Below are 24150 nucleotides of genomic sequence, written 5' to 3'. Positions count from 1 at the left end.
TATTACGAAAAATCTGCTGAAGTTTCTTTGGTTTAAATGACATCCTTTGAGTTTAGTATAATAAAAAATCTTTATATTGTGCCGATTGCACGTTCTAATACATCTAACGAGATTAAGTAAGAAACTTTATAAAGAACAAATTTCTTTGTTCTCTGAAATGCACATCAGCATTATAGAAACCTAGAATATTAAGAAAAATATGCGAATAAAACAAATAAGAAAGAAAAAAGGTTGTAAACTAGAAAATAAATGCTATTTTATTCGTACATAAGTAGGTTTAAAGTAATTATTCGACAACTAATTCTTCGTAGTTTATCTGTAACTGCCTTAAACTTGTATATTTAGATAAAATATTTTGCTTTTAAAATAAAAATTTGTATAGTTCACCTTATATGACAACTTTTTAGTAGTTGTTGGATATTTTCTTAAGAGAACATATGACGCTTGTGACATAACTTCGTGAGCTTTAAGCCATTCTTCAAATTCTTCTTTAGTTGCAAGAGGAATTCTAGCTTCAACAACATATCCTTTACGATTATCATTCTCAATATCACGAATTGTAAGCAAACGAGCAGGCCATTCAGATGGAAACAATTTCTATAAAAGAGGCATCAAAAAATAACAAAAGATATTTTTAAAACTATTTGAAAGAAAGATACAAGTAATATATATATAACTGATTCACAGCAGAACATGCATTAAAAATTTAAAAAACAGTTAATCACCATGGATAACCTAACCAAGATATTAAATATTCATTGTTACCTTAAAAAAGAAAGGGAAAAAAAAAACAGCATAATTTCGAAAATCTAAAAAATAAAAATAAAAATTCAGCTTGTGATGATGGAAAATCAGCAGGTTAGACAAACCTTTGGGGGCGCCAAAACTTCAAATTTTGCAGGAACAGCATTTGGAACCAAAATTCGATATCCATTATTTTCTACAAACTGATCATCAGAGAAATGAAAACTGCAGAGAACATCCTTTTTAGTCGGAACCCACTTGTCTTTCCTCATTGCAGACAACCACTTTGACAGAAGTTCAGGCTTGGATAATGGAAACCTATCAAATAACAATGTTAAAAATCAAATACTATTTATTTTTAAAAATATTGAAAATAACTACTGAAAAAATATATTTTAGTGAAGTACAAAACCATAAAATTAGACATAAGAAGATTAGAAAGTTTAGTAAGCCATATAAAACAGAACATCTTTTAAAAAAATGTCTTTGTATTTAAAGTTCAAAATAGGAAGCGAAATATTTGACTGATTTTATAAAAGTTGAATTTTTATTATCTTTTATTCTTTAAACTTTGTAATTAAAATTAAACACTCATATAAACTTAAATAATTTAATTTAAATTCAAGATATATAATTTGCTTTACATATTTTTTTTATTTAAATCTGATATGAATACTGAGTTTTTCTATCATTAAAGTGAAAACAACCTTAAACAATTCATTAGAAAGACTTAATAGCCAAACGATATTTTTAGAAGTAAGTAATTTTTATATTTCTTTTTTTTATGAAACTTCACAATTCAGACATGATTGTAGCAAAAGAACGAAAAGTCTGAAAATACCTATTAAGTAAAATCAGGAAAAAATGAATAAAAAGCACATGAAATTATTTTGCACAAAAAGGAAACATTGAAATAATTTACATACTTATTTAAAATTTTCTTTTTATTATATGTGTACGTTGACAGTCCAACAAACTGGTAAACTTATATAAATCATGATTAAAGAGATTAAAACTGTAATTGTTGTACCTTTTAATTATGATTAACATTTTGATAATATAAATTTAAGATACAACAAAAGGGGAAAAAAAGATAAGTTAAGATTGATTTGAGCCACCAAATTAAAACTAGGATGTTTAACCTAAAAAGAAAGATTAATGTTATAAAGAATTAATTAGTAAAAGTTAATTTAGGTTAAAATAATGGTCAACATAATTACAGTTTCTAAGTTTATTAATGGATAAGAAGATTCTAGATTACATAGTTTTAACAATTTAGCAGAAAGTTTGCGGAAATGGCAATTATTGAAAAATCAAGACATATATAGTTATAGTTTAAACATAATGTAAATTTAAAACTAAGCTCTTATAGGTTAAGTTTAAGATTGGAAAGAAATATTATACTAAAAAGAAATTCCTATCCATATTTGACGATGATTCTCTCAGGATAAAAATTCAAAATCCCACATCATGACTAGAGTTCACTTCTTGTCATACAGCCGATCAGCACTACCTGAATAACTGAAGAAAAACTTCTCCCACCCTGATTGCATTGTTAAAGGTCTCCACTTACTGGCTGCGAACCTTTGAGTGAATTCATCCCTTTAAGGAAGGCGGCTATCCATGCAACAGTGACCAGGGACCGTGGGGGTTTTGCCTCCCTGACGTTTTATAGATCATGGGACACACCCCCTTCTAAGAATACAAATTTTCACTCAATATTTAGGTAATGAAATTTACAATTAAAAAAAAAAAACAGATTATTTTATTTTGTCTAAATTTAAAAAAATAAATAAATAAACTTCGATATTTCGAGTGTTTTAAATTTCCTTGGTAAAAACTGCTACCAAATCATCCCTTACTCTCCCCCCATCCCTAGACGAAATACATGTTCCTATTACTGACCAATTGAAAGATTCTCAGTTTTAAATCTGCACAGCGAACAGAATATTAAATTTAAAAAGAAAAAAAAAACAGTGGAACAGAATAGAAAGAAATACTGGTAAATGAGAGAGGGATATTGTACAGGTAATAAATTTAATATTCTTTTTAATTTTAAAACAATACAAATTATGAAATTAAAATTGCAAATTCGAATTCTTGATTACAATTTTGTAAGGTTCAGAAAATTTGGATCCAATTAATACTAATATATACATATACAGGATGTGAGAGAGCCTCTCTTCACTTTTCTTTTTATTTATAAAATGAATTCTGTATCACATCAGGTACTAAAACGACTAACAAGTTTTCACCCAATCAAAACTGCAAGACACTAAAATACATATACATACAATGGGACAAAATGATAGGATAAAATTTTTAATCGCCTCTAAGCTTCCACCTTATTTTAATTAATTAGAGGATATTTTTGAATCAGTATCTATTTGCCATTTTAACTTGCAAAAAATTTTAAAAATATATGTTAAGGTACGTCTGGTCTGGGGTAAGACTTCCATTTCGCAATTTGCAGCAGAATAATCGCCAAGTCTTGGCAACTTCCGAGCAACAACCCATGGGAAACTAAAAAAGAAACATCCAACTCAAAGGGTATAATAACTACAAGCAAACCTCAGCATATTTTTGTTAAAAAATTTGCAAGTTTAAAATCTATTTGGTGATTGCAGTTTGTGCGGCAGATCACAATATGGAAATATCCTCCCGTCTGGAAGTGGCTACAAGTTAAACCCTTCGAATTGGTCCCTTTTTGGGATTTTTATAGCTTATAGAACTTAGCATTTATCTTACAAATACGGATAATTAATTATTTGTAACAATACGGATATTTTCTCATTTAAAGTTACCAGGAGCTGAGACAGTAATAATCCCTGCCACAGATACAGTTTTAATGAAAAGTGTTAGAAATCTAGAAACGCTATCCATTGTGATGTGAATGGGAGCAACTGGGATGTTCGGTAAAACAACAATCTTATATTGCACAAATCATAGCTGGAATAAAATCAAATATATTGTTGCCCGCAGCAAATTCAACTATAAAATACGTTTCCATTTAAAAACGATGTNAAATTTCTAAAATATCCCCCACGTTATTTCAAGATTTCTTTTAATCACTACACAAACTTATGCTACCATTCACACTATCTTTACTTCCTATAAAAAATCTTGTTTTAGATTGCACCTGCTCCCACTTAACCCCCTACTAAATATTCATTCTTAGACTGAACCTGTTCTCATTCCCCCACTTTTAAAGAAGGAAATAAACCCTTCCTATGATGAGTAAGTGGTCAAGGCAGATAATTTAGTAAATGATTTAATGGTAAATTACTCTGATTATATAAGCATTTTAGAACCGATTTCAAATGCTTTAGATGCAGTTCAAGCAAATAAGTGCACAATAGCACAATGTATTGAAATCTGGTGCAAACTAAAGGAGAAATTAAAAGCATGTGGAAAAAAAGATGTGATGAAAAAGTTCTCAGAAAGAGAAGTAATGGCATTAAACCCTGCTCATTTAGCTGCTAATATGCCATAGATATTGTGGAAAAAAACTATATGACGAGCAAACACAAAGAGCTTTTAATTTCCTACGTTCTGTTGAAAAAATATTTTACCTATGGCTATGAATTTTTTGGTCAAAAAGAGCCGCCCCTTTCCAGACTTCAAGTTCGAAGATTACTTTCTGAATGGGGAACCTACAGTTTGGTGGGAAACTATCAAGTTAGAGGAACCATTAAAAGTCAGAATAACAAGTCTTCTTGAACAACTACTAACTGCCTCTCCTTCCACAACTGGGTTAGAGAGAATATTCTCTAGCTTTGGATTTATTCAGTCCAAGTTGCGGAATAGATTAGGGACTGAAAAGGCAGAAAAACTTACTTTTATGTTCAAATATTTTAACAAGAAGTAAAGAAAAAATGTGTTTTAAAACTTAGTAAAAGTAAAATAAAAATGTTTTGTATTTTGGTGATTACAAAAGATTTCGTTTCAGAGAACTTTTTTTTATTTAAAAAAAAATTCTAATGTTTTATTTTATAAAAATTATAAAATTATTAATTACAATTAACATTAGGAATTTAGAATTTACATAAAATAAATTATTTTATGTTTTAAATGTGTATATAATGTCTGCAAAACAATTCCTAACAAAAAAGTTGATTTATATTGAAGATACTAAACATAAAACAAAAATTTTAATATATATCAAAATATCGGATATATATCAAAATATCAGATATATATCAAAATATCGGATATTTTTGATATTTTCGAAAATATCATGATATTTACGATCCCTGATTGTGATGTGAATAGGAGCAACTGGGATGTTCGGTAAAACAACAATCCAATATATTGCACAAATCATAGCTGGAATAAAATCAAGTATATTGTTGCCTGCAGCAAATTCAACTATAAAAATAAGTTTGCATTTATAAACGATATTTCCGTAACTATGACAGTAAGGTTTAAATAATTGGGACTGACAGTAGTGATTAAAACGGTATAAAAAGTCAAAACCAAAATTACCGATGAAAAGTTACTCCTTCCATAATTTCACCTATTCTATTATTACAATTATAAGCAGAACATGACGAGGCAACAGTAGCATCTGGACTAGTTATTTGCATCATTTTTATAAATTTTTGGTAACTGGAATAAAGGATGACAAATAGTTAATGACAATAGTGTGAAGAACGACTTAAGTCGAACATAAAAATTTATTGAAGGTTATATTTCTTAAAAATATGAGTTAAATTACTATTTTTTATTTCAAATTAAAATAGAAATGATCAGAAGATTTTACATCAAACTACGGTAATAAATTAAAACAGAAAATTCTCAGTTTTAAAACTCCGGCTTCTCAAATCAGACAGACAACAAACATCACATCATTTCAGTTCAGCGAAAAACTTGTCAATTTTCGATTTGTACATTCTTGTTTTTTATTTACAAATAATGCATACCAGGCGACTAATCTTAAAAGAAAATTTTTTTTATATGAAATTGCTGATTTTAATTTTAAATCTTTTTTTTTTAAATTTTTTTTCAATAAAGGCAGTTAACTTTCAATGTCAAAAGAAGGTAACTGGCAACTTTTGATATCTGAAGGAGATCATTTTGTTTGTTTATTTTCTATAAACTTGGTAAGTGTGCTTTTATTCGCTATTTATCATTAATCTGCAAACTTTGTCTATTTCTGAGCACTCTACGCAGTTTAAATTGTTGTCATTTTATTGAAAGAAAATGGGTAACAATGCATCTAGCAACCGAACTGTGACATTTTCTAATGATGATGTTGTAGGAGTAGTTCAAGTCTCCGAAAATGTTGTCAGGCGTTTAAGGGGTGAGCCTGAAAAAACTCCTGAACAGCGGCATAAACCCATTGAAGCAGAGTCCAAACATACTCCTGAAATTCCAACCCAAAAATTTGTTCCTTTTGCTCCTACCGAACCATTTTCATCTACACTAGAACAGCGGCAAAAGTACCATGAAGAGTTTAAGAAGGCGGAAAGATCATGGAATAACCGTATAAATGAGTTGGAAACTCAGAACAAAGTGCTGTATGACTCTGCGAAGGAGAAATTTGCTGCCATGCTTAATGAGATAGAAGAAAATCATGTTAAAAATTCGTTCGCTCCTGTTTGTCCGGACAAGCAAGTCCTAGTAGAAAGATGTTTCCGAGAAAATTCCAAGTATCCATTAAACTGTTCTCAAGAAGTTAAAGATTTTATGAACTGTGTTGATAAAGTTAGAATGACTGCACTTAGCAAATAAGATTCTAGTGTTTCTATAGATATCCGTTTCTGTGACTAATAGGCTGTTATTAAAAAATTTAGACTTTATATTCATTATTATGTCATAAATAAATAATTTTCTCCAAGCATTTGTACTTCTTCTTAATTTATGTTGATAACATTTAAATCAGTCTTCTAAGAGTCACAAATAATATTCATTCTTTAGTGTTATCCTTCTGAAAACCAGAGTTATCATACAATTCTTTTCAGTCTTTTAAGAGCCACAAATAATGCCCATCTTCATGTCATTCTAAGAGAACATTCTTCTTTGTGCTCTCATGAATTTCCTCAAACAGGTGAAGGAAACAAAGGGATTGTAATACAAATTTTAAACAAATGAAATGGGTAATAAAATATAAATAAAATTGGGTTATAAAATCTGATTTTTAAAAAAAATTATCCTTATCATACGAGCAAAATACAAAGAGCGAGAATATGAGTAATTGTATTCATATTGCTTATATTCTCGCTCTTTGTATGTGTTGCCTGTATGATATGGATTAAAGCAAACTGTTATAAAAAGAAAACTTTTTTGTTTAAGATACCTTAGAGCTTGCACAATTTAAAAGGAATAGGAATATTCATCAAACTTAGTTTGATAAAAAAAAAACTTAAATTATGCCTAAATCTGGAAAAAATCTTGCAACATAAATGGAAAATGACAAGTTTGTGTAGAGCTAGTGATTTTCAAAGAAAATAGTTTTTAAGTATCTGTTAAAACATTTTTGTGTAAATCTGTCTGCTATTATGGTTAAACTAATTAAAGTTAAATTGATTACAATATAAATATTGTACAATAAAAAGTACTTTTTTTATTATTCCTTACTATGATTCATAGATTTATTGAATAAAAAACAAATAATTGCTAAGTTAACAAAACTGTGTTCTATGATCTTGTAGAAAGTTTCCTGTATATTACAAATTATCCAAAACTTATTTCTAACCATGAATAATTAATGTTATTTTTAAATAACCAATTTTCTTTATAGTGCATAATTCTATTTAAAGGTTTATTTAAAAATATCAAAATTTGGTCAAAAGTTTATTTTGTTTATTATGAATTCTTCTTAAAAAATATCATTCTAAATTATTAAAATTTTTATCCAGTCTTGACATGAAATTTATTGTAGCATTATATAAGGGAAATTATTTTGTGATTTTACACATGAAATACTTTGTAGATAAATTGGTGATTAAACATTTAAGAGCAACCAAACACTTTAAAAATGAAATTTCTTATTAAATTTAATAACTATAACCAAAAGAATTTTTAAAAGGAAGACTAAAGATAGTTTTTAACTTTATTTTATCTTATAGTTCTATCTTAAGTAACTGAAAACCAACAAATTAATTAATGTCAATTAAAAATATCTGTTACGAAGATGATATAGATAAACAGTTTCAGTGTAATTAATTAAATAAAAGATAATTGTTATTATGTACAACAGATACCTAACAATCATTATAATGTCATATTTAAGCGTACATAGAACATTTGTAAGGTTAATTTCTTAAACAGTTATTTGTTTATTTATTTTGATGACCTAAAAAGAATTAATAAATGATTTTAAAATAACAAAAGAATAGACTGAAAGCAACAAAAAATGCTTTTAAATTTTAATTAAATTATTTTTTATTAATTTTAATCTTATTATTAAATTTTAATTAAATTAAATTATTTATTAATTATAAGTACCAAAAGCTATGAGATATGTCCTTAAGACCCTGTAAAATTGCTTATGTTTGAAACAGAACTATTTATGTCCACCTAAAAGAATTATGTTCAAGTCTTAAAGAAAATTTTAGATGTGGATAATTTTTGAGTTGGCATTTATACATAAGTTGAATAATTAATATTAATTAAGATTCCTTTCTTTTTCAAAATAAAATTATTCTTAATTTTAAAAAAAAAATAGTACTAATTTAATTAGGAATGACTTGTTTATTTCAAAAAATAACCACGGAACTTTTATAAACATAATAAGTCTTGTTGTAGAACATTTGAAATCATTTTGCGCTATGGCAATAATAAAAACATTCAGTCAGTTTTCTTTTTTCCTTTTTTAAAAATTTACATTTAAATCAGAGCCTTGTCTTTTTTTCCCAATTAACATTTTATTCACTACTCTGAACGTGTGTACAAGTTCCATTGCACTCAAAAAATTTAATCATAATGTATAGTTACAAAATGCAAGTAAGAATAACTTCTCCTAAGATCTTTTTTGTTAGTTACCAAAGCTTGGTCTGTTGTTGAAACGTGAATTATCTATTAGTTATTATTAAAACTTGGAGGCATCATTTAAAGAGATATGAAGCATCTAATAGTTACTTGAAACACTATTGCAGAACTGGAATTTTTTTGTCACCAACAACATAATTGAATTTGGAGTTGGTGATTATTGCACTTCAATTCCATGTAAGTAATTTTTTCTCTCTATGTTTTGTAGCTAATACTTTATGATACTCTTATTGGGACTATTGCCTGTTTGAACTATTGTAAAATTAGATTATTCAAGATTGTTATGAAAATATAATCTTGGGGCATTGCCATGTATATGCCTTGGGCATTTCCATCATATAGGCATAGTAAATAAACATCCAGTCAGCCTATAGACAGATAAACCCAATTATTTTATCTTAAATATGCCAACTGAAAAACAAAAATTTAAAAAAAAATGCTTTTTAAGTTGATTTTGAAGTGAATTTTCCCTTTTTTCTGATATAATTTTGAGGGTATAAATGTTGGCAACTTTAAAGTTTCATTTTAACAAAATAGAACACACTTGAAGGATTAATTAAATTCTAGAATGTTTTTGTTTCTTATATTGAAAAGTGAATTCAAACTAATTTTGATTATTTATCAGTTTTTGATGTAATATTTTTATATTAGAACTTAGATGATGTACCAATTGTTTATATATCTCAAAGCATTTATGTTAATTTTCATCACATAATAATCATATTTTATAATTGCCTATGAAAGCAAGTAAAGCTATCAAGAAAATTATAATTACCATACAAATAGAACGAAATTACTTTCATTTACATTGTCTTCATACTAAACAACTGCCAAAATCATTGTCTTCCATAAATGTGTGTTCTCTGGCATGTGTTGAAAAATTATGCTCATAATTGAGATTTGAATGTATCTTATATATTTAATATTATGTACTCTTTTATGGCACAAGATAACATGTATTAAAATATCTTTTTTAATTTTAATATTTTTCTATTTGAAGTTTAATTGAACTGGGTTTTTTTTTAAAAAGAAATCAGTACATAAAATCTCAACATTGAGTTGATAAAGTTTTAAAATTGCTACTTAAAAAATATTTGATAGTTCCAAATATAAATCTTGCTATTTTTTCTACAGATTAAAAGACCTTTTTTTAATAGTAACCTATCTAACTCTAACTAACTCAGCGGCGTGACAGCCCATAGAGGGCCAAGGCCTACTGTGCCCATCTCAGTTTTTTTGGGCTCTGGGGTGCAGGAGCACATGTTCCGGTCAGGTGGTCAGCCAAACGCAGAACCCCCAGTGTTTAGTTCCCAAGCATGCTTGGTACTCATTTATCGACCCACTGAAGGGATGAAAGGCTGAGTCAACCTTGTCCGGCCCAAGGATCGAACCAGGGACCTGTGGCACGACAGCGCAAAGCGGTACCGCTCAGCCACCGGGCGTCAGTAACCTATCTGATCTCTCTAATTTTTTTCTATTGTTATTACAACTTCTTACAAAACTCAAGTTAAAAGTTGATAAAAGAAGATTTTAATTTTTATTATTAATTTTGAATTCCTATTTATATCTATTATTTTATCTTTATTCTCATTATTAATTTGAAATTCTTATTTATATCTATTACTTTATTTGCATTCTTATTTTAAAGTAATTACCATTTATTTTACAGAAGCTACAGTGATAATTTATTCATTACATAGAAACTTTCATGAAATAGTGACGATGACATCGTATCTTTCTATGCCAATTACTAAGGTAAATATTGTTCTTTATCTTGTAATTTCTTCTTACCTTCACACCTTGTAAATCACTTCTTACCTTCAAAAAAATTTATTTAAAAAGTGTCTTAATTAAGAAATTTTCTGCTCTTTTTTATCACCCAAATTAGGGAAGTTTTTAAGTTTGTATGGTAATTATAAAGTCATTGTAATTAAACTTAAACTTTTAGCTTTGTCACAAAAAATTTAAAATTGATTTTCAAAGAAATCCATTTTTTTTAATGTTTATTATATTTTAAATTAATGGAATCAACAGAATAAATTAATGGAATCAACTAAAAGTACAAGCAACCTGATATTCTTCCAGTCATAAAATGCTATAGGCTATAATGGCTCAGATATCCTGATCTGATAATACTTATCCAGTAAAAAAGATTACTTTTGTTAATCCTTGAGAAACAAGGAAGACCACCTATTAAGTGGCTTGACTTGGAGGAAAAAGATTTCATATCCTAAATAAAAGAAACATGAGGAGTCTTACGGAGGGGACCAGAGGGCAAAGACTATTGGAACGGCCTTGGCCTGTTACAGGCTGTAGGGCTTTGAAAAAAGAAGAAATGCACTATAGGGAGATCAAACTGAAATAAAGATTTCGAGTTTTCTTTTCTTTTTTAAATCTATATTGTAAAACATAAAATCTATAACATAAAACAATGCAAAAAACATTTCTATTTATGAAAGAAGTCAATTTATGTCTGTTATTGTTTAATCTGTATTATTTTTTTTCTCCAGATTTCACCATTAATTCAAAATAAAAGCATCTCAGTTAAGGAACTGTTAAATTTATGCTTGGCCAGAATTAAGAAAGCAAAGGATTTAAATGCTTTTATTACTGTAACAGAAAATGTAGCTCTAGAACAAGCTGAACAGTCCCAGAAACGTATTTGTGAAGGTATGCAGTTTTAGTACCATAAATATAATAGTTCATATAAAAGTATCCGTAACCTTATTTAGTACTGTGAAAGTAAATTGCTAAAATTTTTCAACAAAAAAAAAGTGCCATCCAATTGCAAACTGTTAAGTATTCATCCCTTAGTAAATGGTAAAAGGTTGTGGAGTTTTGGTATTGAAAAATATTTATAAAAACTTATTTTTAATAATTTTCCTATTTCGAACTGAAAGTAGCTTTTTTTACTTTTCCATTTGCTTGTTGCTGTATGAGAGCATTATGTAAATATTTTTTTTTTATTTCTAATGGCAAGGCAAAAGGTACAAATAGAAAGATGAAATAAATGACAAATACAAATGTACGTAGGATAACAAAGAAAGAAGACCGAAGTCATTGCCTTAAAAGTTCTCTTGCTTCCCAATATCTTGAGGACTCAGTGTGTCCATGAACACATGGATGACCATATACTTACAATACATTATGTAAATATATATACACACACATCACCACCGCCATCAATATAATGTTTATCAACTAATACCATGGCTCATAATTTTTTTTCCAAAAAAATTTTTCACAATTTATTGTTATAGTCTTTAATTATTTAAAATATATCATAGCAGTGTTACTGCATTAAATATTGTTTAATGTATCTAAATGTGTGTGTCAAATTTATTAAAAATGGTGCTGAAATGTAACACAATTTTATCCTTATTAACTCCTTCAATAACAGGCCAAAAGAAACAAAATTCATTTTACCAATTTTTTTTTCCGCTAAACTTAAGAAAATTCATATTCAATAACTACAATAAATTTTCATTCTATTACTAATTTACATTCTAAAGAAATCTGAAAGTATTGTAAGACTTCTAAAATTTAATTTTTTATAATGCAGTTGATAATTATTCCCCACTAAGTTATTAATGCAATTTTACTAATTGAAATATTTACAAAAAATAATATTTAATAAGTAATCTTAGTAATATTTTTACAAAAAAATCTATCAAAACTATGAAAATCTATAAAAAAAAAAATTTTAAAAATTATGTTAATATACTTTGAAATTTTTTTATTTGATCATTCTTTTTCAGAAAAAGAAAATTCATTTATTTTAAATTAAGCTGATTTAAATCAACAAACTCTGACTAATAGCTATTTTCTTTCTTTTTTTATCAGTATCAATATTTTTTTTATCAATAACTCATTTGATGTAACTTTTCTTCTTCATTTGTAAATCTCTTCATTTGATGTAAATTCTACTTTTTTACCTTAATGTTTTTTTGTTTTTTTTAAAAAAACTCTATAAGTTTTTGTTTGTAAGAACTATATAAGTTTAACAGTAATTTTTTAATCTTATTTTAAAGGTCATTCATTAGGAGTGCTGGATGGAATTCCTATTGCTTTTAAGGACAACTGGAGTACCAGGGATATTCGGACAACTTGTGCCTCTAAAATGTTGAGTAATTATGTTGCACCTTATAATGGCACTGTTGTACAAAAGCTTTATGACAAAGGAATTTGTCTAATGGGGAAAACAAATCTCGATGAGTTTGCAATGGGGTAAGTAATTATTGTATCTCCAACTTTGGAGTTAAATAATCTTCTTCTTGTGTGTATTTTTGCTGTACAAATCAAATCTTAAATATTTATTATTAAAAAAAAATTTTAGTTATTTTTATAAGTAAAGGTTCTAATGGGAGAACAAAAAATACAATCACTACCCTCCTTTAAATTTGATTTCATTCTTGTCTCTAGCATACCTCTTTTACCTGAAGATATAGCATTAACCCACTGACGGTTCTGCACGTAAAAAGTCGCATTTTAACATGCAGTCTTCTCTGCATAGCAAAACCGGTTTTCCCATGTTAACTGATAGGGGAACTGTGTGTAGGGGAGAAACATTCTCCCAATTTTGCCCATTTCCTTAACCGCCAGTGGGTTAAGGTACTAATTATGCCACTGTTTAATACGGTTGCCATGTCAGTTGTACTAAAATTGTGCATTGTTTAGTTTAGGACAAATGTAAGTACCTTTTAATCAGCTTAAATTAATTGGACCACTCAACAAATTTGCTAGAAAGATTTAACTCACATTAATAAACATTCTTTATTTATTTTATTCAAATAATGCTTAAATATGACCTTTTTCGCTGCTTAAAAACCACTTTTCCCTCTTGCTAATCAATAAAAAAATTTTGGGGGTAATTTCTTCATAGATACCTGCATCAAAAGAGTTGCAAAACCTTGGTGACAATGGGGCAATATTAAGAGAGGAACTAAAGGAAAAATATTGCAGAAGGAATCGTACTCAAAGGGTATTATAACTCATACCCATTCTAGAGCAAACTGTAGCAAAATATATATAATGTATTTTAGCTTATTCTAATCCATACATTTGGCACAATATCTGAATTATCTTTAAAAGTTTTTATTTATTGCAATATTTACGAAAATTAATGAAATATTTCTTTATTTATTTTATTTTACTTTTTTCTTATTAAAAAATTCTTGTTCAACAAAATATGTATCACACTATATTTTTTTTGTAAATTTTTTTTAAAATATTAAGTAAATTATACTTATTGTTAAATTTTTCACATAGATCAGCTACTGTTGACTCTTTTTTTGGACCAACAAAGAATCCATGGAGATCTAGATTGAATTACAAAGTTAGGAAGCAGGCTGACTATGACTTTCCAGATAGTTTATCATTGAAAGATGATGATTTTTTTATTGCTGGTGGAAGTTCTGGTGGTGCTGCTGTTGCCGTAGCATCTGGGATGTGTTTTGGGTAATATTGTCTTTATGTTATTTGCTGTCCATTATCATGTTATTTTTATTAATTAGTGTGTGTTTTTCATTTGTTTTTAGTTTTGTAACCCTTTAATTACCTACGATTTTTTTACGACTATAATAATAATACATTTGTTGAGTTCACTGTGGTAATTAGAATTTCAATAATTTTTATTTTGAATTCCTTAATTGACTTATAATTAATATTTTAGAAAATTTACTTATGTATCTGTGGTTCCATATAAAAACCAAAATCCTTACCAGAATATCTTGGTTTACCTAATTTTTTAAAAGTATGTTAAAAAATTAATAATTAGCTTTAAAATTTATTTTCCCTAAATTTTATAATTGTTTTTAAATCAGTTGCTCCCAAAATGTCTTTTGTGCCCTTTTAAAATAATTTTTTGTAAGTTTATTTTTAATTCAATTGCTTTTCAAATTTATATTTTGTCAATAAAATATTTTTAATTTAATGCAGGATGTAAAATTCTATTCAGAGTTTTTCAAAATATTTTGTATCAGTAAGATGTCAAGGGAAAATGTATTTGAATGAAATAATGTATGAAAATTTTTTTTTGAATTTAGTTTGAAACCTTAAGCAAAATTTAGACTTTAGCATTAGTTTCTTAAAAGTTAATATTTCATTAAAGTATATTTTTCTAAGAATTTAATTGTACAAATTTCATTTTCTATTTCACTACAGTTAGCTGAAGTGGTTACTATTATTTTTATTATTTAGAGCTATTGGCTCTGATACTGGAGGCTCAACAAGAAGTCCAGCTGCCATGTGTGGGGTGGTTGGATTAAAACCCACTTATGGATTAATTTCTCGTAACGGACTTATACCACTCTGTAACTCTTTAGATGTTCCTGGAATTTTAACCAGATCTGTTGATGATGCTGTTTTATTATTGAGTAAGCATATTGGATTTTAAAATTCACATGTTTTTAATCATCAGCTTTTTTGAAGATTTTTTTTTCAATTCATATTCTGCCGAATGATTTCTTTGTTATTATTAAGATAATTAATTTTAAATTTTGTTTTTTCTCTTATGTTTTTAACATTTAGATTTAGAGCATTTACTTTTACAGTTAGTGTTACACTTGTGCACTAATATGCTGTTTAAAGGTGGTTATTTATATTTAAAAAAATACTGCTGGATTGTGGCATACTGCAATTGACAAGTCTCGCTTCAATGAAGCATTCCATTCAAACGCGGAGTTAATTTAATAAGTTCCAAATTTCAACAGAGAAAAAGATCAAAAGATTTGCATGTAATATGAAAATTTAATCTTTTGTTAAGACAATACCAAGAAAATTATGGCTCCTAAAAACAACAGTTATTTATTTAATGCTAAAAATAACTCAAAATATTTAATATCCAATGACTTGTCTCCTAGTTGAGGATCAAATATTAGTAGAGAATCAAGCATCGAATGAAAAGATTTTGGTGCCTCTATTATTAGTTCTATTGATAATAAATATCCATACACAGTTTCGAGTAGTACTCTTTTGCACCTCTTTCTAAGAGACTAAAGTATACCACTTTCTAATAGACTCATTCTTTTATTATGGTGTAAATTTCTTTTTCATCATAATTTATTCCTTGAATAGAACTCTGAGGGAACCATGCAATATTGAGTGACTAACTTAAATTCATTTTTTTTATGATGTCTCTGCCTCATCATCTTCAATCTCTCCTTTTTCAATGTCTTTTTTTTATTTCTATCTTCATCATCTAATGTGTTGGCATAATCTGTCATTTTTGTATCCTCCAGTCACAGATATAGTTTTTTGATATTTTCTTTTACTTGATTGTGTTTTAGACACTTGTAAACTCTATAGACGTTTGTTTCGTGATCATCTAACTTTAGAGGGATATGCAAATACTGCAAAATACTACTCTGTTCTTTTCTGTTGAATGCAAGTTTTCGTACAAATTTAAAATATTCTCTAAAGTCTGACTTCTAATTATAAGTTTTGCCTAGCAAGAATCTCTTTATCGCATCAGCTGTGAACATCATATAGGGAAAAAAATCATTTGAAAGCTATTATAAATGTCTACAGTGCATATACAATCATAGCAATTTGATCAAATTCTTTATCACAAACAGTTAGTACCAATTTCATATTGATCAAAGTTTTTTGTATGCAGTCTTCCAATTTACGAAATCATTATGGCATATCATAATGGTTTTCCATCTTGCCGTACACTGAAAAAACTTTTCTTACATGTAATTCTGCAGAGCTTTATTTTTAAGCACGATCTTTTAAATACTTATTGCGTGAGGTGCACACTTTTTTGATAAATGATTCAATACAGAGCAAAAACTAAGGAAGCTCATTATTTTTTTCTAAATAGACTGCCCCTTATCATATGTTTTGAATGGAAAGTTTTGAAGTAAAGAGTAATGTGTGTGGCAGAAAGAGCAGAGAAGGAAGTTATGTGATCCAGTTATCAGTACAAGACCTTCATTTTACAAGAGAAGAATTCTTTTAGTTTCTGAATTTCAATCCTGCAGGACTTGTCCCACAGGCATCCTAATACATTAATGTATATGTTAACTTCCTGAATGTATACATTAATTTTAAAGTTTTTAAAGATATCACAGCCATATTTTCAAACAAACATTACAACCCATCACATATTTACAGAAATTTTTTGAAGCTACCTGTTTTGACCTTATTATATAGTTTTAAATGTGTCACAAAATGTTTGGCTGTGGGCTGCAGCTCATGTAATGATATTTTTTTATTATTGTTACAGAATATTATTTTGATCAGGTATTAAATAAAAAAAATTTTAACAAGAAATCTGTAAAATTATAAATTTGTTCTTGAAATCTTTTTCTCATTGACTTTTCTTAAATCAGTTAATCCTGATTTATTATAACCTGATATGATGTATATAGTTACGTGACATAACAAGTTATATTAAATTGGTATTAATTTGATATCAGTTAATGTATTTGTGTTTTATAAACAAATGAATAAAACCTTTGGTATACTGTTGTTAATTGCATGCTTAAATGTATGCATAATTTACAAATAATTAGAAAAAATATTTAGTTTGCGCATTTTTAAGTGCCTTTACTTTACTACTTTTATATGTTAAAAATATTTATACTTATTTAATATGAATTTTTGATTAGGATTTTATTTTGAAATTTGATTAAAACTATGTTATAATGAATCAGTATTAGGTTTTAAAAGTTATTTTATTATGACAACTTAAACCAAATATAATAATTTTTATTTTGTTTCTTTATTAAGATAATCTAGCTGGCCCAGATATTTATGATTCAACAACTGTAAGTAAACATTATTCACCTTTTACGATTCCAGACAATGTGGATGTACGACATCTTCATATTGGAATACCTAATGTGAGTTCTTAAACAATTTTTTTTCTTAACTTAAATTATAAATTGTATTTTTTCAATTATTAATAAAGTTTTAGTGCTACTAAGGCTCTAACAATGCAAACTTTGCTAAGCTTGTTGTGTTAAAAAGTTTTGTTGCTGTATTTTCACTGATTTTTAATTTTTTTTGATATATTTGATATATTTAGTTTATCATAGTGTTAAGTTAGTTCATTAATAACTTCCAACATTTAACATAAGCTAAGTGAAATGTACCAGGACATGTAAATTAAGTTAAATTAATTATATTTAATTTATGGCATAAAATGTGAGAAGCTTATGTCTTGGAAACTAACATATCTGATTTGATTTAAATAATCTAAAGCAAATTTTGTTTTAGCTGGGAGTCATAATACAACAATTTATATATTAGCTGTATTTCTCTTTAAATAATGATTTAATAACGTGTTTATGAGTTAAACAATTTATTTTTACTGCATTTAAATAAATTAACTTTTTAAATAACATTTATGACTATTTTACCTTTAGGCTTTATTTTAAGTTTTCTACTTTTGTTTCAGGGATTCCCCTTTTAGAATCAGAAATTCTCTTTTTTATCAGAAAGTCCTGAGTTTATTTTTTGACTCACTCTATATGATCTCTCTCTGTATTATGATATGTTCTTGATACTAATCATAAAACTATTTGTATTTTATTCACTTTTTTTATTGCAAATTGATGTAAGGGGCAGTTTTTATGACCAATAATGAATTTTTTATTAGCAAGTTTTGGTTGAATATAAATATGCTTTTAGGTTAGTAGAGTAGAACTGATTAATTTCAAAATTAACAGCTTTTGAAACTAATGACAGGTATATCAAAACTTACAGGATATACAAGAAGTTATTTTCAACTTATCCTAATGCAAGGGAGGATCTTTAGTTTATATATATNTTTTATAATAAGTCTTAAAAAGTCCTTGAAAAGTACTTGAATTTTATTTCTAAAGTAGAGCATGAACCCTGTATATATATATGTTTCATTCCCGGTCCAATTTTCATCTGCCCACCCCCTCGAGAGAATCTTTAGTGCTTCTAATGATTCCTTGGTGCTTAACTGGTAAACTATCTTGGCTTGATTTATTACCAAGAGTTTATTACTAATGAAATATATGGAGCAAAATAGAGAGAGAAGAAGCATCCTCATATTTAAGAGGTTTGCTTGCAATCTTTTCAACAATGTTTTATTTATAAACCATTCAACTTAGAACTGTGGAAGATTTTTAGAAAAAAGAGATTACAAGATCATACACTTAGTATGTTTAAAACAGCAAGAAGAACTAGCAGAATTATATTTTCAACAATCAAAAAATTTTTGCACATTTTTCTGTAAATTTTACTTTTGAAAGCAGTATTTATTTTTGAAAAATGACTGTCAGTTTTTTTTTAAAAAGCATTTTTATGGGAGTTTCTTGTTTTAAAAACCATATAAAAAAAGAAAGAAAATTAATTTTTTAATTATTGTTATTTATTTTTCTTTTTGCTTGTTAATAATATGTATCATGTTTGTTCCTTACTTTCAGGAATATGAATGTCCAGGAATGTCACCTGAAGTGATCGAAAGTTGGAGAAATGTAGCAGACAAATTTTCCAATGCTGGTGCCAAAGTATCCACCGTATCACTGCCCCACACTAAATATTCCATTATGTGCTACTCAGTTCTCTGTTGTTGTGATGTGGCATCAAATTTTGCTCGTTATGATGGAATACGTTATGGTAATTAATCAGTTTTTAATTTTAGTACTTATTTAATGCTAGAGATTAACCTCGTTAACTATTTGCTTAAACTGTAAATAAATTCTTGCTGTTCACTATCAGGTTTGGGGCAGACAATTTAAACTACTTAACTGAATTTACAACCTCAAAGGTCAAAACTTACAGGCTTTTCAAATGATGTCATATTCTCATTCTTGAAGCAATATAATGATGTCTGATTCTAAATATTTCCCATGCCATTGTAAGTTGCTGCCCACAATCAGATTTCGGGAGAACTTTTTAAACTACAAAACTAAATTTACAGCCTAAAAAAGGTCAAAGCTTATGGGCTTTACAAATGATATATTCTTATTCTTGAAGCAATATACAGGGCTGATTGTACTCCGGAAAAAAACGGAATTTTCGGATTTTTCGCTAACCGTGATCCGGTAGTTTCCGGAGATCGAAAGTTCAGACATTTCAAAAAATCATTGATCACAAAAGTTTCCGGAAATCAAATTTTCAAAGGTGGAACTTAAAAACGCAGTTTATTTTATTTGTTTGTAAGGGAGAGCCAGATAAACTAATATTCTAGATTAATATTCATTTTTTATCAGTAAATAGGTATTATAATCATAAACTCAAGAAAGAAAGACATATTTGTAAATTTCAATTACTTCTCCAGGTCATCATAGGTATGTGTAAATGGTATAGGTATGTGTAAAATTTTAAATATATTTTAAGTAAACTAAGAAATATTGAGAAAAGGGAGAAAAAAAACCTTGTTTAAATTTTTTTCTAATTTTTTGATTTAAACTTTTTTTAAATTTTTTTTTTTTACTCAAGAAATTTTCCGGAACTTTGACTTGGGCTCACAATCACCCCTGAATATAATGATGTCCGGTTTTAAATATTTCCCATACAATTGTAAGTTTATTCATCTATACCACTCTTCATTTACTCTTTATTACTCTAAGTATATTTCTTAATATCTGCATTTCTAATGCAAAAAGTATTTTCTCATTTTTCTTAAAATAAATGTATCTAGGACAGAGGTTAGAATGGAGCACATTGAACCTTTATATGACATCCTATTATTTCAACATATGTAGTCCACTCTCAGAAGTTGCTGTGAGCTATAAAAATGCTTATTAGGATATTGTATTTTAGCACTTATCAAATGTTGATATTTAGCCTTTTAAAATTAACAATAGTTACAATTGATATTTCAAGGCATAATGATAAAGTAGTACCTCGGTCATTCGTTTCTCGAGGGACAATTCATTACAAACAATAGATATGGGGAAACAACTAATGCGGGTCAATTTAAACTATCAAATAATGACACAAAAATTAACAAATTTACAATATATATGAAAAATTTAATTAGAAAAAATTATGTATTTCATGTAAAAATATTTACTGTGCAAAAGAAGGATAAATAAATATATTTATTTATTTAAAATATACAGAAATTTTGGGTCATTTTCATCTCAGCACAAGCATTAAATTTTCGCATTGGTTTCAGATTGCTGTTCATTTTCTGAAAGTTTGTGGGAATATTAAAAGTTTCTCATTTCTTTAAAGGATCCGAAGCCTTCTGCAAATGTGTGTTCAGTTAGGTCTTTATTGGTGTAACTTTACACTTCTTCTGCTTCTGAAACCATTTCTTGAACCGACAACTCAACAAGTTTCAACATTATCATCAACTGATACATAAATATGAAACCTGTTATTTGTGGCATTTTGCCCTAACTGCAACAAATCCACATTTTCTTTATCATTGCCTCAGGAGTTACTGTTTCTCATCTCAGAAAAAATTAAACTTCAATATGCAAATGAATGGAGTTTACTTTACGCTTCGTAGACTAAATTGAAAAATAATGTGAATAAAGCACATATCAAGTACAGAAATGCTGTACTTAATTTGTACTTTATTTACGTTTTTTGCTTTAGTCTAACATCAATATTTATTATTATTTTTAAGCGTCTATAGAATTTTTGATCAGTAGGGGCAGGAATCTGCTTGTTTTAAAACAATCCAAGCAAGTATTATTAATTTTTTAAGAATAGCCTTTGCGATGGAACCACGAAACATACAGGTGAAATGATTGATGCTGGAACAAGGGATCAAGGTTCAACTGTACTATATTTTATTGCTTATAAACTGCTGGCATAGAAAAATTTTAAACTCTTCAATCAATAATAGTTTTGTATGATATTTCAGGTCATCGCATGACTGAGAAGAAAACTGATTCAGATCATCCCTATGCTGTTACAAGACGTGAAGGTTTTGGTGATGTGGTGAGAGAAAGGATTCTATCAGGAAATTTCTTTTTACTTCGAAAGTAAGTTAGTTTTGTTTGAGTGATTTGCTTTAGAAAAATTAGAATTAGCACTTTCCTTCACGAAAATGTTGTTTTCATGTTGCATAGTATCCTTGGTCATTTATTGGATAAAAGTTGTTTTTAGAAAATAATCAGGCCAATTTTGTAATCTTACATTCGTTACTGTTTGACTATTGAATTGACTATTTATCTTGCTAAGTCATTGACTAATGAAAAAAATATCAATATCTAATTTTATGTTATATGTATCTCAGATGTTTCTTTTGATATAATGACTTGGTTAGGCATTATTGTGACTAATTTCTTGTTAAATACATACAGGATGTTTCGTTAATATCTATTTGAGAGGGAATAACACAGTAGAAGCTTGTGAAAAGAACTGTTTTGAATGAATTTTGCAAAAATTGAGATGAACTCAATACATTTTTTTTATCTTATTGTACATATTTTGATCTACATTTTTATCATGTTAATAATACAAAAACTTAAATTTTAAAAAAAACTAGTGCTTGTATAAAACAATGTTTAAAACTTATTTTAACTATCCATAAATTGCTATTTTATAAGTTGAAAAAAATTATTTAAACTTGACTCTGTTTTGATTTTTTTAAACTACATGAATGTAATTTTCATTGAAATGAGGATTTTTAAAAAATTAGATTTTTTTTCACAAAATGGCAGTGCTTTGAAGAGAAATTTTTAAAAAAAATGGCAAAAAATATTTTGCATTCTCATAAATTATTCAAAACCAGTTAACCCAATTGAAAACCCTCTTTGCAACAAAAACTATATCTGTTGTGATTTTGTCAAAATTGAAAATAAATCGTTTGAAAATTGCACTTGTTAGAAATATAGCAACTAAGAGAAACAGTTCCAGCACAACAGAACCAGTTATTTTTTGACAACGGTTTAAAAGTATATATTAATGGCAGTCATTGTGTAACACCCTGTAAAATATTACTATGCGCAGACCTTATTCTGATTTATTAACCAGTGTGTGTTTGTCTTTCAGCATATGTATGCATTTTGAATTAATTCTTAAATTAATTATCAATGTAATTTTTAGATATAAGTATGAAATCAATCTGGATTCTATTACAGAAATTATGAAAAATATTTCTTGAAAGCTGCAAAAGTCAGAAGACTCATCTTTAATGATTTCAAAACTGTGTTTGATGGTGGAATAGATCTGCTATTGACTCCAGTCACTTTAAACGAAGCTGCGCCTTATTCAGAATGGACGAAAATCGACAATCGGGAACATAACGCTGTAGACGATTTTTGTACACAGTCTGTAAATATGGCTGGTAAGAAATCACTTTTTTTTCATCAGTTTTTTATTTGAAAATTATAATTTTTGGTTGATTATTGGCTTAAAAACTGGATATAAACCTGCAAAAAAAAATTTATAACAAGTTTTTTTTTATGTGTTATGATATTTAAACTGGTTAAACTTATGCATTTTAAAGTGATTCGTGTAATTAGTTCCTTAGAAATAATACAGAATACGCAAAAACAAATTTCATACTGCTCTCCAGAATAGGCTAATGAGATTATAATTTCTGTATTGTGGCTTCCTCCATTATTTTGAAGTTAAAAATTCAAATCCATTAAAATAGATATGTTTATTCAGGTTAGTTATATTTGTGTGTCTGATTTTGGAACTTTGGGAATTTTAGGTTACAACTCCAGGAAATATCAATGTTACATGATATATTGTGATTAATATTTATCATTAATATTGAGATTTGATTTTTATTGATTTAAATATTGTTCTTGATTTCATCACTGTCAGTAATTCTCACCACATTATTATCTTATATTTTTATTGTTGTGGATACTGATCACGATAATATCGCTGTCGATATTACATTGTGTTAGATTTTTATCGCTTTTGATAATTATTAGTCTTGTTAATACCATCAACTTTATCATGTTCCATGTTTGTCATGATATTGTCGCTCGCATATTGTCAATTAAATTTTTATTGTCAGTCATGGTATTAATTATTGAAATTTGTCTGGTAAATTTTTTTAAAATTATGACGTGACATTTAGAATGAATGCGATATTGGATGATCATAAGTTATTTATAGTTTGATTTTGACTTAATACTCAGGTTTAAAATCCTATTTACAGTTTTTATCCAATATTACTACTGATGTTTTGCTTCAAACCTTTTTATCTTTTTGTAGGTTTGCCTGCTGTTAGTGTCCCATGTGAACTTTCCAAAAGTGAACTACCCTTGAGTCTCCAGCTCATTGGTCAGCCCTTTGGAGAACGGCAACTTCTAACTGCAGCAAAATGGCTTGAAGAGCAAATGAAATTTCCCTCTTTGGAGATAGATTGATGCACTTATGCTTGCTTTAAAAAGTGACTCAGATGACAAAGGAACTTCTAGGACAGGAGTGGTACTCCTTAATTTCAATGCAATATTTCACTATCATTTCTCACTGAACTGTATTTATAAATAAATTACTTTCATTTCTTAA

The 24150-nt window shown here is 27.8% G+C and overlaps 3 protein-coding genes across 7 annotated transcripts in view; 2 read left to right on the top strand and 1 right to left on the bottom strand.

Annotated features, from left to right (window-relative positions):
- LOC107455224 (uncharacterized) overlaps window positions 1–5598 on the bottom strand; it is an 11598-nt gene extending 6000 nt beyond the window's left edge. Inside the window, exons 1-4 of one of the 3 annotated variants that reach the window (XM_043045748.2) lie at window positions 5462–5598; window positions 5230–5352; window positions 870–1062; window positions 388–597 (exon numbers count right to left, since the gene is read on the bottom strand). In XM_043045748.2, coding sequence (XP_042901682.1) covers window positions 388–597; window positions 870–1062; window positions 5230–5333 — 507 coding nt within the window. In that variant the 5' untranslated portion in view covers window positions 5334–5352; window positions 5462–5598. The other 2 variants (XM_071184761.1, XM_071184760.1) reach the window with 2 other exon arrangements.
- On the top strand, window positions 5593–24150 carry LOC107455222 (glutamyl-tRNA(Gln) amidotransferase subunit A, mitochondrial). Of its 3 annotated transcripts, XM_043045751.2 has the most exons (12): window positions 5779–5846; window positions 8844–8913; window positions 10406–10491; window positions 11247–11406; window positions 12768–12963; window positions 14005–14193; window positions 14935–15110; window positions 17470–17582; window positions 19140–19332; window positions 21539–21659; window positions 22761–22966; window positions 23854–24150. In XM_043045751.2, exons 3-12 carry the CDS (start codon window positions 10459–10461, stop codon window positions 24006–24008), a joined length of 1542 nt encoding a protein of 513 aa, XP_042901685.1. In that variant the 5' UTR covers window positions 5779–5846; window positions 8844–8913; window positions 10406–10458; the 3' UTR covers window positions 24009–24150. The 3 variants fall into 3 exon arrangements, 2 of the variants coding, with proteins under 2 accessions (XP_042901684.1, XP_042901685.1); XM_043045750.2 differs by lacking the exon at window positions 8844–8913 and having other exon boundaries at window positions 5593–5846; XR_011637607.1 differs by lacking the exon at window positions 8844–8913 and having other exon boundaries at window positions 5729–5846; window positions 22726–22966.
- On the top strand, window positions 5796–6586 carry LOC107455225 (Coiled-coil-helix-coiled-coil-helix domain containing 3). The gene has a single exon (XM_016072725.3). It carries the CDS (start codon window positions 5947–5949, stop codon window positions 6475–6477), a length of 531 nt encoding a protein of 176 aa, XP_015928211.1. The 5' UTR covers window positions 5796–5946; the 3' UTR covers window positions 6478–6586.

This window comes from Parasteatoda tepidariorum, chromosome 9 (genome assembly GCF_043381705.1).
Source record: "Parasteatoda tepidariorum isolate YZ-2023 chromosome 9, CAS_Ptep_4.0, whole genome shotgun sequence".
Classification (NCBI taxonomy): Eukaryota; Metazoa; Arthropoda; class Arachnida; order Araneae; family Theridiidae; genus Parasteatoda; species Parasteatoda tepidariorum.
Note: the sequence above shows the minus strand (reverse complement) of the source record. Positions and strands in the feature narration are given on the sequence as shown.

Bases quoted from the DNA above. Each gene is read 5' to 3' on its own strand.
- LOC107455225 (XM_016072725.3), top strand. From the start codon at position 5,947: ATGGGTAACAATGCATCTAGCAACCGAACTGTGACATTTTCTAATGAT.
- LOC107455222 (XM_043045750.2), top strand. From the start codon at position 10,459: ATGACATCGTATCTTTCTATGCCAATTACTAAG. The intron at 11,407-12,767 runs GTATGCAGTTTT...CTTATTTTAAAG, and splicing joins CCAGAAACGTATTTGTGAAG to GTCATTCATTAGGAGTGCTG. The intron at 21,660-22,760 runs GTAAGTTAGTTT...ATTCTATTACAG, and splicing joins AATTTCTTTTTACTTCGAAA to AAATTATGAAAAATATTTCT.